We start from the raw sequence: 13,063 nt of genomic DNA, 5'->3' as shown, positions 1-13,063 counted from the left end.
AGGGAAAAGCAGGAAACGGGGAGGGCAGGGCTCTCTGAAAAGGTGGCTGTTTTCACACACTTGCCCATGTACAGAGCGGGCTGGGTAGGAGGAAGACCCTTTTGGCCTCCCTTGCTCTGCAGAGCAACACAAGCCAAGTGGGATGTTCCAAGTGTCTCTCCTTCCCCAGGCTCACTGCTGGGTATGGCCGGAGGAGGCTTGGCAGGACACGGTGAAACCCTCTCTGAGAAGGTACCTGCTCCCTGTCCCGTGCCCCTGCTGGGCCAAGAACCAACTCCACTCTGAACAGCAGCTCCTCCCCAAGCCCCCCAGCCGCCCTGGGGCCAGACACCCACTGGTCTGGCTTTACCACACTTTGCTTTGGGAGAGATCCAGGAAAGGGACCCCGGAGCGGGAGCAGTGGGCACGGCCATAGGATCCCATCCCAACCCAGCCCTGCTCCAGCCCTGTGCTGGGGGGCAGGTCTTGGGCTTCTGGGGTGGTCCCACGTGCCTGTGAGCACGAGGAAATAGCTCTGGGCTCCAGTGCCCAGCAAAGCTCTCCTTTGGTGATGGCTCTGCCCTATTTCTGCCTGTCCTCTGCACATGCCTTTCCCATAGAGGGCTCCCTCCCAGCCACACCAGCCAGTGCCATCCCTTCCCTCTGGGACACCTGTGCAGCCCTCCCTGAGGCCACACCTGCTTATTCTCCTTTTCTATTTTTTGTCAGACTCTTGGAGAAGCTGCGCTGGGGAGAGATCAGGACCATGCTGAGCTGTGGATTTGGTGGAAAGGGTGGAGAGTGGGCAAGGAATGTGTGCCCCTCTCCCCTCCGTGCCTCAGGTGGTGAGAACCTTTCCTATGCTGGTGCTCTGGCACAGCACGCCGGTGAATTCCGGTGGTTTGAGGCGCAGACCATACTCCTCATGGAGGAGGACGCTCGGGTGCTCCGGATCCACAACTGGCACAGGAAGACAGAGGAATATCTGGCAGCTGCGGCGGCGAAGGAGAAGTGAGTGGGATGGCAGAGAGACCTGCCCTTGTTGTGCAGCCCTTGTTCTGTACCGGCTGTGCCGGCCTTTCCTTGGATGCCGTTTCCTTAATTGGTATTTCCTTGCTATTCTTTCGCAGCAACCCAGGGCAGCAGGACAAGTGAGGGAATGTCACCAGCTGAAGACGAGTCCAGTCCCTCCCCTGCACCCCAGAGCCTGGCATAGCCCCCATAGGCCCCACAGACCCCCCTAGGCCCAAGACACCCTCACAGGCCCCGTAGACCCCCACAGGCCCCATAGACCCCCATATGCTCCATACCCGCAAAGGTCCCTGAAGCCTCATAGACCCCCATAGGCCCAATATCACTTAGGTCCCATAGACCCCTTCAGACCTCATACCCCATAGCCCCCCATAGGCCACATGGGCTCTATAGGCCCGATAGAACCCCATTGGCCCTTTTGACACCCATCGGCCCCGTAGGCTCCCACATGCCCCATAGATCCCCACAGGCCCAATAGACCCCCAAAGGCTTAATAGCCCTAAAGGTTCCATAAGCCCTATAGACACCCATAGGCCCCCACAGGCTCCATACCCCATAGGCCACATAGACCCCCATAGGCCTCATGGGCTCCATAGGCCCCATAGACCCTCTTAAGCCCTATACCCTGATAGGCCCCATGGGCTCTATAGACCCTCATAGGCCCCATACACTCCCATAAGTCCCACGGGCTACATAGACCCCAGAGACCCTAATAGGCCCCATAGGCTCCCACATGCCCCATAGTCCCCCTTAACCCCCATAGACTCCCATAGGCGCCATGGACCCTCCTAGGCCCTCTAAGCTTGATAGAGTCCCACAGGCCCTACAGGCCTCCCTAGAATCCATGGACCCCATAGTCTCCATAGACCATCCCTGGGCCCCATAGAACCCCACATGCCCTATAGACTCCCATAGGCCAAATACCCCAAAACCCCTCAGGCCCCATAGACCCCCATAGGCCCCATGGGCTCCATGTCCCATGTCGCGGTTTTGCGACGAGAGGGGAGCTGATCAGCTCGGGGTTCGATGACTCTGCTGCAGATGTATCTGTGTAGCAGGAGCCAAGGGGCTACCCGCCCAAGTACCCCAAATAAGGAGGCAAGAGACAGTAGTGCGAACTCAAGGACAGCCGAGGCTGATCTGTTTATTCAACTAAGAAGGAGAGTTTTTATAGGGCAAGGGGAGGAAGAGTCTGGAAAATAGGAGGGAAAAAGGAGGAGCATGCAAATCCTCACACAACTATAGGATAGGGGTTCATGCATAACCATAAGTAGGTGGGAATAATGAACCAGAGCCCGCCAAAACATTGGATTGGTCGGTACCTCCTGGTACACTGGTCAATAGGGGACTGTGCCCTAACAGGCAGTGTCCATGAGAGGGAATAAAGAAACTTAAAATGGAGTTTCAATCTATGTGTAGATTTACTCCTCAAGGGTAGTTTTAAGCACAGTCCCAGGTAGTTGATCCTTCGGTGGTAACTTTATCCAGGCTGCATCTCTCCACATGTTGTGCTTTCCACTCAGCAAATGAGGTTTCATCCTCTTTGTCAGGGTCTTGGTTATCCCCAACAGTCCCATAGACCCCCATGGGCTCCACATACCCCAAAGACCCCCTTAGGCCCCAGAGACCCCTCTATGCCCCAAACCCCTAAAGGCCCCATAGGCCCTATGCCCCCACAGGTGCCACAGTGTTGGGGATGATTTAGAAGATGAGACAACATTCAGTGAAGGGAAGGATCATTTTGTTACCAGGGAAGAAGTGCTGACCCTCAGCCAGCTGCTTAATGGTTTTTATGTTTTCCTGTGAGGTGCTAAGCTAATACTGAGTTTATGCCCTCCATTTTGTGTTCATCTTTTTTTAAAAGACTTTGCCTCATGGCACAACAACAGTACCCTATTGGTTGGTTTACCAAAAGGTACCATCCAATCAAGTTTATTCCCAGTTACTTCATGGACTGTTCACACCCCTTTATGTTTATGCATTTACCCTTCACCTATCCCATGTAGAGGATTTGCATGCTCCTCCCATGCTCCACCTACCTTCCAGCACCTTCCCTCTCTACCCTTTAAAATCCCACCATTTTGTTAATAAAGTTAGATCAGCCTTGGCTGTTCAAGAGTTCACTTTGCTGTCCAATGTCTCTTTATTCTGAGGTGCGAGGCGTGTGTGGGCTTGAGATAGCCAGTGACTATTGCCTCCTATCTAATACCTACAGGCTGGTCACGAACCCCTAGCTGGTCTGTTCCTTTCCAGGACACCAAAACCGTGACACCACAGAGCCCCATAGATCCCCCTAGGCCCAATAGACCCCCGTAGGCCCAATAGATGCCCATAGGCCCCATACCCCCAAAGGTCCCTTAAACCCCATAGACCCCCATAGGCCCAGTACTCCAGAGGTTCCATAGACCCCTTCAGGCCCCATACCCCATAGAACCCCATCAGCCCCATTGACACCCATCGGCCCCATAGGCTCCCACATGCCCCATAGAACCCCACATGCCCCACAGACCCCCAAAGGCCCAATAGCCCTAAAGGTTCCATAAACCCCATAGACACCTATAAGCCCCCACAGGCTCCATACCCCCTAGGCCACGTAGACCCCCATAGGCCTCACTGCTCCATAGACTCCATAGACCCTCTTAAGCCCCATACCCTGATAGTCCCCATGGGCTCTATAGACCCCATAGACCCCCATAGGCCCCATAATCCCATAGGCCCCATACACCCCCATAGGTCACATGGGCTCCATAGACCCTCGAGACCCTAATAGGCCCCATAGACCCCCTTAAGCCCCATAGAACCCCACTGGCCCCATAGAACCCCCTAGGCCTCTAGGCCCCCATATAGACCCTCCACAGAGCCCCACAGACCCCATAGACCTTCCTAGGCTTCATGGACCCCCATGGTTTCCACAGACCCCCTTCTAGGCCCCATAGGCTTCACAGGCCCCATAGACCCCCATAGGCTCAATACCCCACAGGCCCCATATCCCCATAGGCCCCATGGGCGCCATGTCCCATAGACCCTCATCGGCCCCAGAGACCCCTATATGCCCCATACCCTGAAAGGCCCCATAGGCCCTACAGAACTCCATAGGCCCCACAGAACCCCATAAGCACCATAGAACCCCATAGTCCCCAAAGACTGTCAGCAGCTCAAAGACCTTATTTTAAAACAAGGCCACCTGCTTGACAAGAAGTCTTTAAAATCATTGGTGAGGTGGCTGGATAGCAAACAGGAAAATCTTTAATCTTCGAGACTGGGATGAAATCGGATTCTATATTTGGTTGGATCAAGAGAAAGGTGTTTCAGGAGCTGCTGCTGCGCTTATCGCATGGAGATTAGTTCTGATGGCCTTACAAGGCCAGATGATGACAAGGAATTCTAGTTCTTCTGATTCGTCCCCTCACCATTATTCGCGGGACTATTGCAAGCCTTCTAAAAAACAAAATGGCGGGGAGAAACGTTCTTGGGTGCATTCTCCTAACATACCACAAAATGGCGGCGCATCTGAGGGAGGGAGGGGCGGAGTCATAGTTCAACGCGGGAAAATAAAGCACGGGAACATTATGTCATTGATAAGTCATGCCCACAACACTCATCGGACACGCCTTCATCGGCTAGTCCCACCTCCTCGGTGACATCACTACCTGATGATCACGAGGTTAAGGACAAAGATGGCGTCAAGGGCACTTCCGGTGATAATATCCGACAAAATGGCCGCGCCCTTGATCGGCAAAAGGCCTACTCTTCGAGCCTTACTGCACATAGTGATGTATGGAAGGAATGTAAGGCCCAAGCCTTGCGAGCAGGCGACACAGATTTTTTTGAAGGCCTTTTGAATTTATTTCGAAAATGGACCTGTACTGGACTGGACCCCTATATCCTATCCCATCTTAAAGGACATTAAAAAAGGAATAGTAGATTATGGACTTGGAGCCCTGTTCACAATTGGTTTATTTGAATCTTTGTTTCAGGCTTACACATTAATTCCTTATGATATTCGAATGATTTCAAAAGGGTTGCTAACAACTGTGCAAAAGTCGGTGTTTGAAAATGAATGGAAGGTTCTTATTACAAAATATGTTGGTGATAAATTAGCCCATAAGAAGGCTCCTTCTGATTATTTTATTCATATGATATATGGTGATGGTCCGTTCACTGCTAGAGAAAATCAAATTTCAATTCAGAAACAGTATTTGGATGCTTCCAGAGATCTTGCATTACAGGCTATAAAAAAGGTAGCAGATGCCTATGCCCCTGCCCCTTCTTTTACATTGATTAGGCAGGGTCAGGATGAGCCTTTTGTTGATTTTATCACCAGGCTCAAAGAGGCAATTGCAAAACATGTCAACCAAAAGGAGTCACAGGAAATATTATTTCAAAAATTAATTATTGAGAATGCAAATCAAGAATGCCAGCATGCCCTTAAATATCTGAAAAATCCAACGCTTCTTGAGATGATAGAGGCATGCAAGTATATTAATTCAAATACTCATAAGACAAAGTTAATGGCTGCAGCTCTTTCGGGTCCTAATTCATGTTTTCATTGCGGACAGAAAGGTCATCTGAAAAAACACTGTCCTCAATTGATTAATAAATCTGCACCTAACACACCTGTGTTACCTAAAACACCATGTCAAAGGTGTGGTAAAGGTAGACACTGGACCAAAGATTTCAGATCAATGGTTGATATTAATGGTCGTCCTTTACGACCGAAATCGCCTAATTTAAGACGTAGAGTTTCTTTTTGCTCCTGTGACGATATGCCCTCTTGTGTGAACAATCAGTCAGGAAACTGCCCTGCAAGCGCCCGGGGGGCGCGAGGATATTAAATTCCCCTCCTATTCGAACAGCTCACATGAGATTTTCTCTGAGTTAAATTCTTCTGGAGACTCCACTGATATTCGTGGGATTTCAGATTGTATTTCTTTACATCCCTGCTCCCCTAGTACAATTCTCACAGATAAAGATCAACTCCTGAGGGTTGTGCCTTCTCAATCTACTGTACCTGAGGAAATTTATTTATTAGTGTCTAATCCTATTTGTCTTCCTAAAGGTATATTTATCATACCCATGCTTTTGAATAAGGTGGATCCAGATAATATTTGTATTCCAATTAGTGTCTCCAGTCCTCCAGTTCAAATTCTTCGTCAGGACGCGATTGCTACACTTATTTGTCTTACTTATTTTACAACCCTAAGTAACACCTTACAAAATGAAACAACCGTTAATTGGACACAGTCTATTTCTTATTCGCGTTCACTTCTCACCTGCACTCTGAAATCTGTAGAAGGCAATCCACCTCAGTCTGTGACAATTAAGGGCTTGATTGATACGGGAGCTGATGTTACTATCCTTGCGAAAAAAGACTGGCCACCTTCTTGGGAGGCAGCTGAAACACTCATTAATATCAGTGGTGGTGGTGGTTCCCAGATTCCTCTTAGAAGTTCGAGGATAATACAAATTTTGGGACCGGATGGTAAGTCTGCATCCATCTATCCATTTATTTTAGATATACCCCTTACGCTGTGGGGCAGGGACTCCTTGGTGCGGTGGGGCATAGGGCTTCATTCAAATTTGTAAATCGGGTCACTGGTAATTTGCAGCTTCCCCCACTTTCCTGGAAAACGTCAACCCCAGTTTGGGTTGACCAGCGGCCCTTGTCTTTGGAAAAACTGCAAATTCTACAAAATTTAGTTCAGGAACAATTGGACAGTGGTCATGTGGAGCCCTCAACGAGTCCCTGGAACACACCAGTTTTTGTTATTAAAAAGTCTTCTGAATCTTGGAGATTACTTCAAGATCTTAGGAAAGTAAACAACGTCCTTGAGCCTATGGGTACATTACAGCAAGGTATGCCTTCTCCATCTATGTTACCTGCTGAGTGGCCCGTAGTCGTCATGGATATCAAGGATTGTTTTTTTCATATTTATTTAAATCCAATTGATGCTCCTAAATTCACCTTTTCCATTCCTTCGATAAATTCTAGTGAACCCCATTGCAGATTTCAATGGAAAGTCCTACCACAAGAGATGAAAAATTCTCCCACCTTGTGTCAATTGTTTGTTTCACAAATTCTCTCCCCAATTCGGTCTCAATTCTCACAATCGATTATTCTTCATTACATGGGTGATGTTTTAATTTGTGCATAATCTGACCTAGAAACAAAGAAAATTCTCGCTTCTGTTATTTCAGCTCTAAATTCTAATGGTTTACAAATTTCTCCTGATAAAGTACAAACTTCCTCCCCATGGAAGTATTTGGGTCTAAAAATCACGGAGTCCGCAATAACCCCTCAATCTGTTGCAATTTGAAAAAATATTAGAACTCTAAATGACTTGCAAAAACTTTTGGGAGCTATCAATTGGATTAGATCCATTTTGGGTATTACTACAGATGATTTAAACCCTTTATTTTATTTACTTAGAGGAAATTCAGACTTATCACGCCCCAGATCACTTTCCCCGGAGGCTGAACATGCACTGCAACTTGTTGAACATAAAATCTCTGTCAGACAGTCTGATAGGATGTTACCTGACATTCCTACTTCTTTACTCATTATCTTGAATGACAGTCAACCCCTAGGTATTCTTGGAAAATTTTACGATAATGATATGGAGTTCTTCTTATGGGAGTGGTTGTTTCTTCCGCATCAATTTTCAAAGACTATCACCACCCTTCCTGAAATGATTTCCAAGTTATGTTTTAAGGGACGCATGCGTTGCTTGTAACTTTGTGGAAAAGACCCAGATTTTATTTATTTTCCATTAACCTCTGCACAATTTGATCAATTACTTACAGCTTCCACTGATTTCCAAATTGCAACAGTGAACATTTGGGTCACCCACGGGGGACCCTGGGACACTCCCTTGGGAGCCTCCCTTCTCCACACACCCCGCACTGGCTGCGTTCCCCTTGCATTTCTGGAGCAGCAGGAGCCAAACATCAGGGTTCACATTCCCAGAGCAGATTCCATCTAAACTAATAGGGTGCTCATTGCTGGAATTTCTCCAGCAATTATTTCCCCTCTCTCTGGGTACAGTGTTTTTGCAGGGCTGCTGAAACAGCTATAGTAGGTCTGTGTGGGAGCGCAGCCCGAGCAGTGTAAAGGGCTTTGGGGTCCCTCCCAAGGCCTGCAGGGCCTGGGGACCCCCATAAGTTGGGCAGGGCCTTGGGGTCTGTCCCAGGGCGTGCAGGGGGCTGGGGTCCCCCCTAAGGTGTGCGGGGCTTTGGGGTCCCTCGTTAGGTGTGCAGGGATCACAGCCAGGACAGGTCTCCAAGGGGAACAGCCCATCTGCTGCCACTGCTTTGGGAACATTTCAGGGTGATTTGAGGCCTGAACTGAACCCAGCAGAGAGAGGAAACACTGATCGCACAGTTGCTCAAGTCTTTGAAAAGATCAAGTGGGAAACCCCCACACAAGGACTTGGTCACTCTGGGCTGCTGCTCTGAGCACATGGAGTCACTTCCAGAAGGGGGATCCAGCAGAGCTGCATGGACAGGCACACTCGTCCTCCGGCCGTGGGATGTTTGCAACTCTTGGAATGGGTTGTTGTGTTGTAAACTTGAAGCACCACACCAAGAGCAGCTTCTCCACAAGGTCTATGCCACTGAAAGACCGCTTTGCTTTTTGCATGCTGTTTTACTGGCACAAGTCGCACCAGCAGAACAACTTTTTCCCTTTTCCAAAGAATGTTTTTTATGTGAACTCGGGGCACACTGTTCCATTTGCTTCCAGGAGGACCGCATGCAAAGAATCCTGTCTGAGCAGGGAACTGCAGGAATAACAGGAGAGCTCTGGGAATTCAGGGCATTCCAGAGGCAGGGGGGTGGATTTGGGGCTATCAGGGGGGGATATGGGTGCGGGCAGAGCGCCCAGGGCGGATCGGGGCCGTGCCGAGCCGTGCAGGGCCGGGCTAGGGCGGAGGAAGGAAGGGGCTGGTCCCGGGCCGGGGCGGAGGAAGGGGCTGGTCCCGGGCCGGCCATGGCGGAGGTGCTGGAATTCCGGGTGCCCGCTGGCAGTGCCCACACACTGCTGGTCTGGGGGCTGGAGCCGCAGGAGGGGCTGGAGGTGAGGCGAGATCCTTCCCCGGGATCCCTTCCCGGGGCTGGGGCCGGGGCTTGGGCGCCCCCGGGGTCCCCCTTCCCTGCCCAGGTCCCTCTTTCCCCCCGGAGCTGTGCCCCATCTGCGCTGGTGGCTTTCCCAGCGTGTCCCAAGCGTGCTCATAATTTGCTTTTGGGGTCTGCGCAGCGCAGCGGACCCGAGTTGTCCAGCGCAGGGTGGGAGAGCTGGGACCAAAGCCGGTTCATGCGCCCGCGTTTTCCTGGAGGCTGAAAGCACACGAGGGAGGGCAGAGAGGTGGGCTGGGCTGAGCATGAAATCCCACTGTGGCCTGGCTCTCCCCCAGCACAGAAGCTGGATGATAAAGGAGAGGAGAGGTCGTCCTGGTCGGAGGTGGGGCAAGGGCGAGCTCAGCTGGATGTTGATGCCCTCCCCTTCAGGCTGCTGCTTATTGCAGAGCTTCTTACTGTCATCCAGCATTGCTAACACCTTCCCTCGTTTTCGAGGGAAATAGTTCCTGGGAGTGGTCTGTGGCAGTTGTTCAGCCTCTTTCAGGTGTATAACCCCCCTTTTTGCCCTCTGTTTTCCCTCAGCACTCGCTGTTCTCCGCGTTCTCCAGGTTTGGGCCGCTGTACTCGGTGCGGGTGCGCGGCAACGCCGCCTTGGCAGGGCCGGGATACTGTGCAGTCATCAAGTTCTACTCAGCCAGGGATGCCAGCAGGGCCCAGCGCGCCTGCAACGGGCAAAGGCTGTTTCAGAAATGCCCCTTGAAGGTAAGGGAACAGCCCGGGGTGGGAAATGTGCAGAACTCAGCCCCGTGTCCTCCCCAGCAGGATGGAATCACATCAGCACGGGGAGGGGGCCAGCACAGGCCACAAAGATGATTGAGGGACTGGAGCATCTCCCTGAGGAGGAGACACTGGGGCAGCTGGGCTTGATCAGTCTGGAGAGGAGGGGACTGAGAGGGGATCTCCTCAATCCACACAAATGTCACCAAGGTGGGTGCCAGAGGATGGTGCCAGACCCTGTTCAGTGGTGCCAGTGACAGGACGAGGAGCAGTGGCCATAAACTGAAACACAACAAGTTCCCTCTCACCATAAGGAAAATCTTCTTTCCATGGAGGAAAATCTTCTTTCCATAGGGAAAATCTTCTTTCCATGGCAGAGCACAGGAACACCTGCCCAGGGGGGCGTGGAGTCTCCCTGTCTGGAGACATTCCAAAACCATCTGGATGTGTCCCACACTGCCTTGGAGCAGGTGGTCTCCAGAGGTCCCTTCCAAGCCTGACAGTTCTGTGATTCCGTGAAATACTCGATCTCTGTGGTGCAAAAACTTGACTAACCTGTGGCTGGGCACTGCCACTGTGCTGACATGCCCCACTGCTGGCTCATGGGGAGCATTTAAGCAGGAAAGTGGCACCATCCTCCACCTGGCATAATAGAGTGGGCCTGTTCTGTGGTAAACCCTGACCTAATCTTGAACCCAGCTCAGGAGGACACACAGGGCCAGGAACAGGTTACCTGAGGGTGACTGCCAGAGCTGTCAGTGGTGTGGCTGGAGTGGGAGCCTCACAAGCAGGGCCTGGCTAAGCAGAGTTCTTTTCTCCTGGGCAGGTTTGTGTTTGCCCCAAGCAGAAGGGGGTTCAGCACCAAGCCCCTGCCCTCAGCAGCAACAAGTGCCAGGAGTTGGCCAACCACTACCTGGGCTTTAATGGCTGGTCCAGTCGCATCATCACGGTGAGGGGCCCTTTGTGTTCATCCGTCGTCCTTCCCCTTGTCCTCCTCTTCCCTGGAGGGGTTGGTGGAATGAAGAGTTGTCCTCCACTCAGCAAATCATAGTCAGCTACGAGAGCTGTGCTTTGGGCCATGAATGGGGGGTTTGAGAGCCTGGGGGGAGCAGATTGTGATGGGTGAGGGCACTGCCTTGGCTTCTGTTAGTAAAAATGGGGGAGGTTGTGATGAAATCAGCACAGGGCCTGACAGTGCTCTTTGGGTGCCGACAGAGAGGTGGCTGAGACTCCCAGAGGATGAGGCCTCTGAGGTATTTCTAAACTAGGATCAAACAGCAAATCCCCCTGCTCTGTCTCCACCCCCAGCTTCTCCACCCCCAGTCACAGGCTGTGCAGAGAAAGTGTGTGGCTCGCAGGCCACACACCTAAGAGGGCAAATCCTTCCTATCCCTTCTGTCTTTAACCAAAAGTAGTTCTCTGTGCTCTTCCCAACAGCTGCAGAAAGTGTGTGGCCTGGCTGGTGAGAATGAGGAGCTGGGGCAGAGCTGCCAGCAGGGATGGGTGAAGTTCCTGTGTGCTCTGGAGGTGACGCTGCCGCAGCACAGGGTGCGCAGCAGGGGAGTTGCCCTGGGCCAGGCAGCCGTAGGAGATGGGCAAGGTGGGCTTTGGTGGGCTCTGGGGGCAGCGCAAGTCTCTCCCAGCAGCTGTTACAGACACTGGCCAGTTCTGGTGTTGCACAGCTGATGGGATCCTGAACCTCTCCCCTCCCTGCTTCCTACCTTTCCTGTCTCCCATTGTGTCCCTCTTGCCCAGGGTGCTGTGAAGCTGCCTCATGAGCGTGTCCTGGGCACAGCTGCAGTGCCTGCTTGGTGTGCAGTGCCCTGCCAAGGTCAGTCACAAGCTGCTGTTTGTGTTCAGATCCCCTCGATCTCATCACAGCCATGAGAAGGGCTCAGAAGCTGGCGGTGGGCAAAGCTCTGTCTGGGGCCTTCCAGAAGATCCTCCTCATAGTCTTGGGTAAGGCCCGGGCTTGTGTGAAATATTTGGGCTGGTATTAGAACTTCTGTTACCATTGGTAGGGATTCTTTTTGCTCTGAGCCTTTCTTGGGGCTTGAGGGAGCAAAATGAAACTCATGCTGTGGTCTGTAGTGGTTTGACAGATAGGTTTGTCCCTGTGAGCTGTGGGAGTGAAGGGGAAATGGGAGAGGAGGACAGATATTGTTATGATAAATAAGCCTTTGAAAGAGCACATTCCAAGAGTCTAAATGGTGTTAGGGAGAGCTTTTTGCCTCTGCACATGCATGCTGAATGGGGCTGGGAGGCAGGGGTAACAGGAGCTGAACTGCAGCCCTTTGCATGTTGCTTTCCTGGCCATGAGTAAGGCAGAATTGTCCCATATCTGAAGTTCAGGGTCGGTTCACTGTCGTTCCACACAGCGGTGACTAACCACGGCTCTGGCTGTTCACTGTGTTTCAGAAAATGGGAAAGTGGCCGTGGAGTACAATCCCTGCCAGGAGGAGCCCACAGACCCCTTAACAGAAGAGGAACTGAAGGGGCTTATTCAGGTAAAAGTGGTGGATGTTGAGCTTTCCCACAGGACCTGTGTGTTCCACTCAGCTGTGACAGCCTCCAGCAGCCTCCTTGGATGCAGCCATGACCTCTACTTAAATCCTAGGAAGGGACTGCATCTTGGAATTGTGCAGCAGGCTAAGGTTTTTCAACTCCTATGGTTTTGGTTCTCTTTGTGCAGAAAGGCACATGGGATGCAGATGGGACAGGAAAACAAGGAGCACAGGGCTGTGACAGCACAGTCTGAGAGATCTGAAATGTGACGGTGTCCAGGGCTGCTCTTCATGGAGCCTGGGGGAGAGAAAATCCCAGGAAAAGCCTAGATGGTGTGGAAGAGCAAGTATGTTCTAGAGAAAGAAATTTACTCTTGATTTCCCTTCCCAGGTCAGTGAATTGTCCTTGGAACAGTTTGAGCTCGAAGAAGAAGAAGTTTTGTCTGATCTCAGTTTGGATGATGAGCCATGAAACGCCCTGTTTGCTTTTCCTCCAGATGCCCACCAGGGAAAGAAACAGGCAATAAACCCTGTGTTACTCAAATAAGCCCCCAAATATATGCTGGGTTTGGAGAGGAAGTGTTTTGCTGTTGGCCTGCTCTGTCTGGCAGCCAGCTCAGCTGCATGACTGTTGTTTAGCCAGGACAGCAGATGTGAACAGCACTTTAAGAAGGAGCCCTCCCTGCAAGAGCCAC

The 13,063-nt window shown here is 51.4% G+C and overlaps 2 protein-coding genes across 3 annotated transcripts in view; both read left to right on the top strand.

Moving 5' to 3' along the window:
- The window catches only part of LOC114069210, a gene marked incomplete at its 5' end in the record, with an annotated part of 5,265 nt that extends 4,131 nt beyond the window's left edge, over nt 1-1,134 (top strand). The window contains 2 exons of the mRNA XM_027905841.1: nt 860-990; nt 1,110-1,134. Coding sequence (XP_027761642.1) covers nt 860-990; nt 1,110-1,134 — 156 coding nt within the window. The remainder of the gene's footprint in view (nt 1-859; nt 991-1,109) is intronic.
- Nucleotides 1,135-8,989: 7,855 nt separating this feature from the next.
- RDM1 (RAD52 motif containing 1) lies at nt 8,990-12,940 on the top strand. 2 transcript variants are annotated; one of them, XM_027905845.1, is made up of 7 exons: nt 8,990-9,085; nt 9,670-9,849; nt 10,691-10,813; nt 11,302-11,464; nt 11,725-11,823; nt 12,283-12,371; nt 12,760-12,940. In XM_027905845.1, the coding sequence occupies exons 1-7, from the start codon at nt 8,999-9,001 to the stop codon at nt 12,838-12,840; spliced, it is 822 nt and encodes a 273-aa protein (XP_027761646.1). In that variant the 5' UTR covers nt 8,990-8,998; the 3' UTR covers nt 12,841-12,940. The 2 variants fall into 2 exon arrangements, with proteins under 2 accessions (XP_027761646.1, XP_027761647.1); XM_027905846.1 differs by lacking the exon at nt 10,691-10,813.
- The last annotated feature ends 123 nt before the right edge of the window (nt 12,941-13,063 follow it).

Source organism: Empidonax traillii, unplaced genomic scaffold (genome assembly GCF_003031625.1).
Source record: "Empidonax traillii isolate 1590-97213 ecotype Southwest subspecies unplaced genomic scaffold, ASM303162v1 scaffold1214:size307055, whole genome shotgun sequence".
Taxonomy (NCBI): Eukaryota; Metazoa; Chordata; class Aves; order Passeriformes; family Tyrannidae; genus Empidonax; species Empidonax traillii.
This window is presented reverse-complemented; position numbering and strand designations above follow the sequence as displayed.

What these genes read in the sequence shown, in the direction of transcription:
- RDM1 (XM_027905845.1), top strand. Translation starts at nt 8,999, where the DNA reads ATGGCGGAGGTGCTGGAATTCCGGGTGCCCGCTGGCAGTGCCCACACA. An exon ending in AGCCGTAGGAGATGGGCAAG is followed by an intron (nt 11,465 to 11,724) that starts GTGGGCTTTGGT and finishes GTTTGTGTTCAG; the next exon opens with ATCCCCTCGATCTCATCACA. An exon ending in AACTGAAGGGGCTTATTCAG is followed by an intron (nt 12,372 to 12,759) that starts GTAAAAGTGGTG and finishes TTCCCTTCCCAG; the next exon opens with GTCAGTGAATTGTCCTTGGA.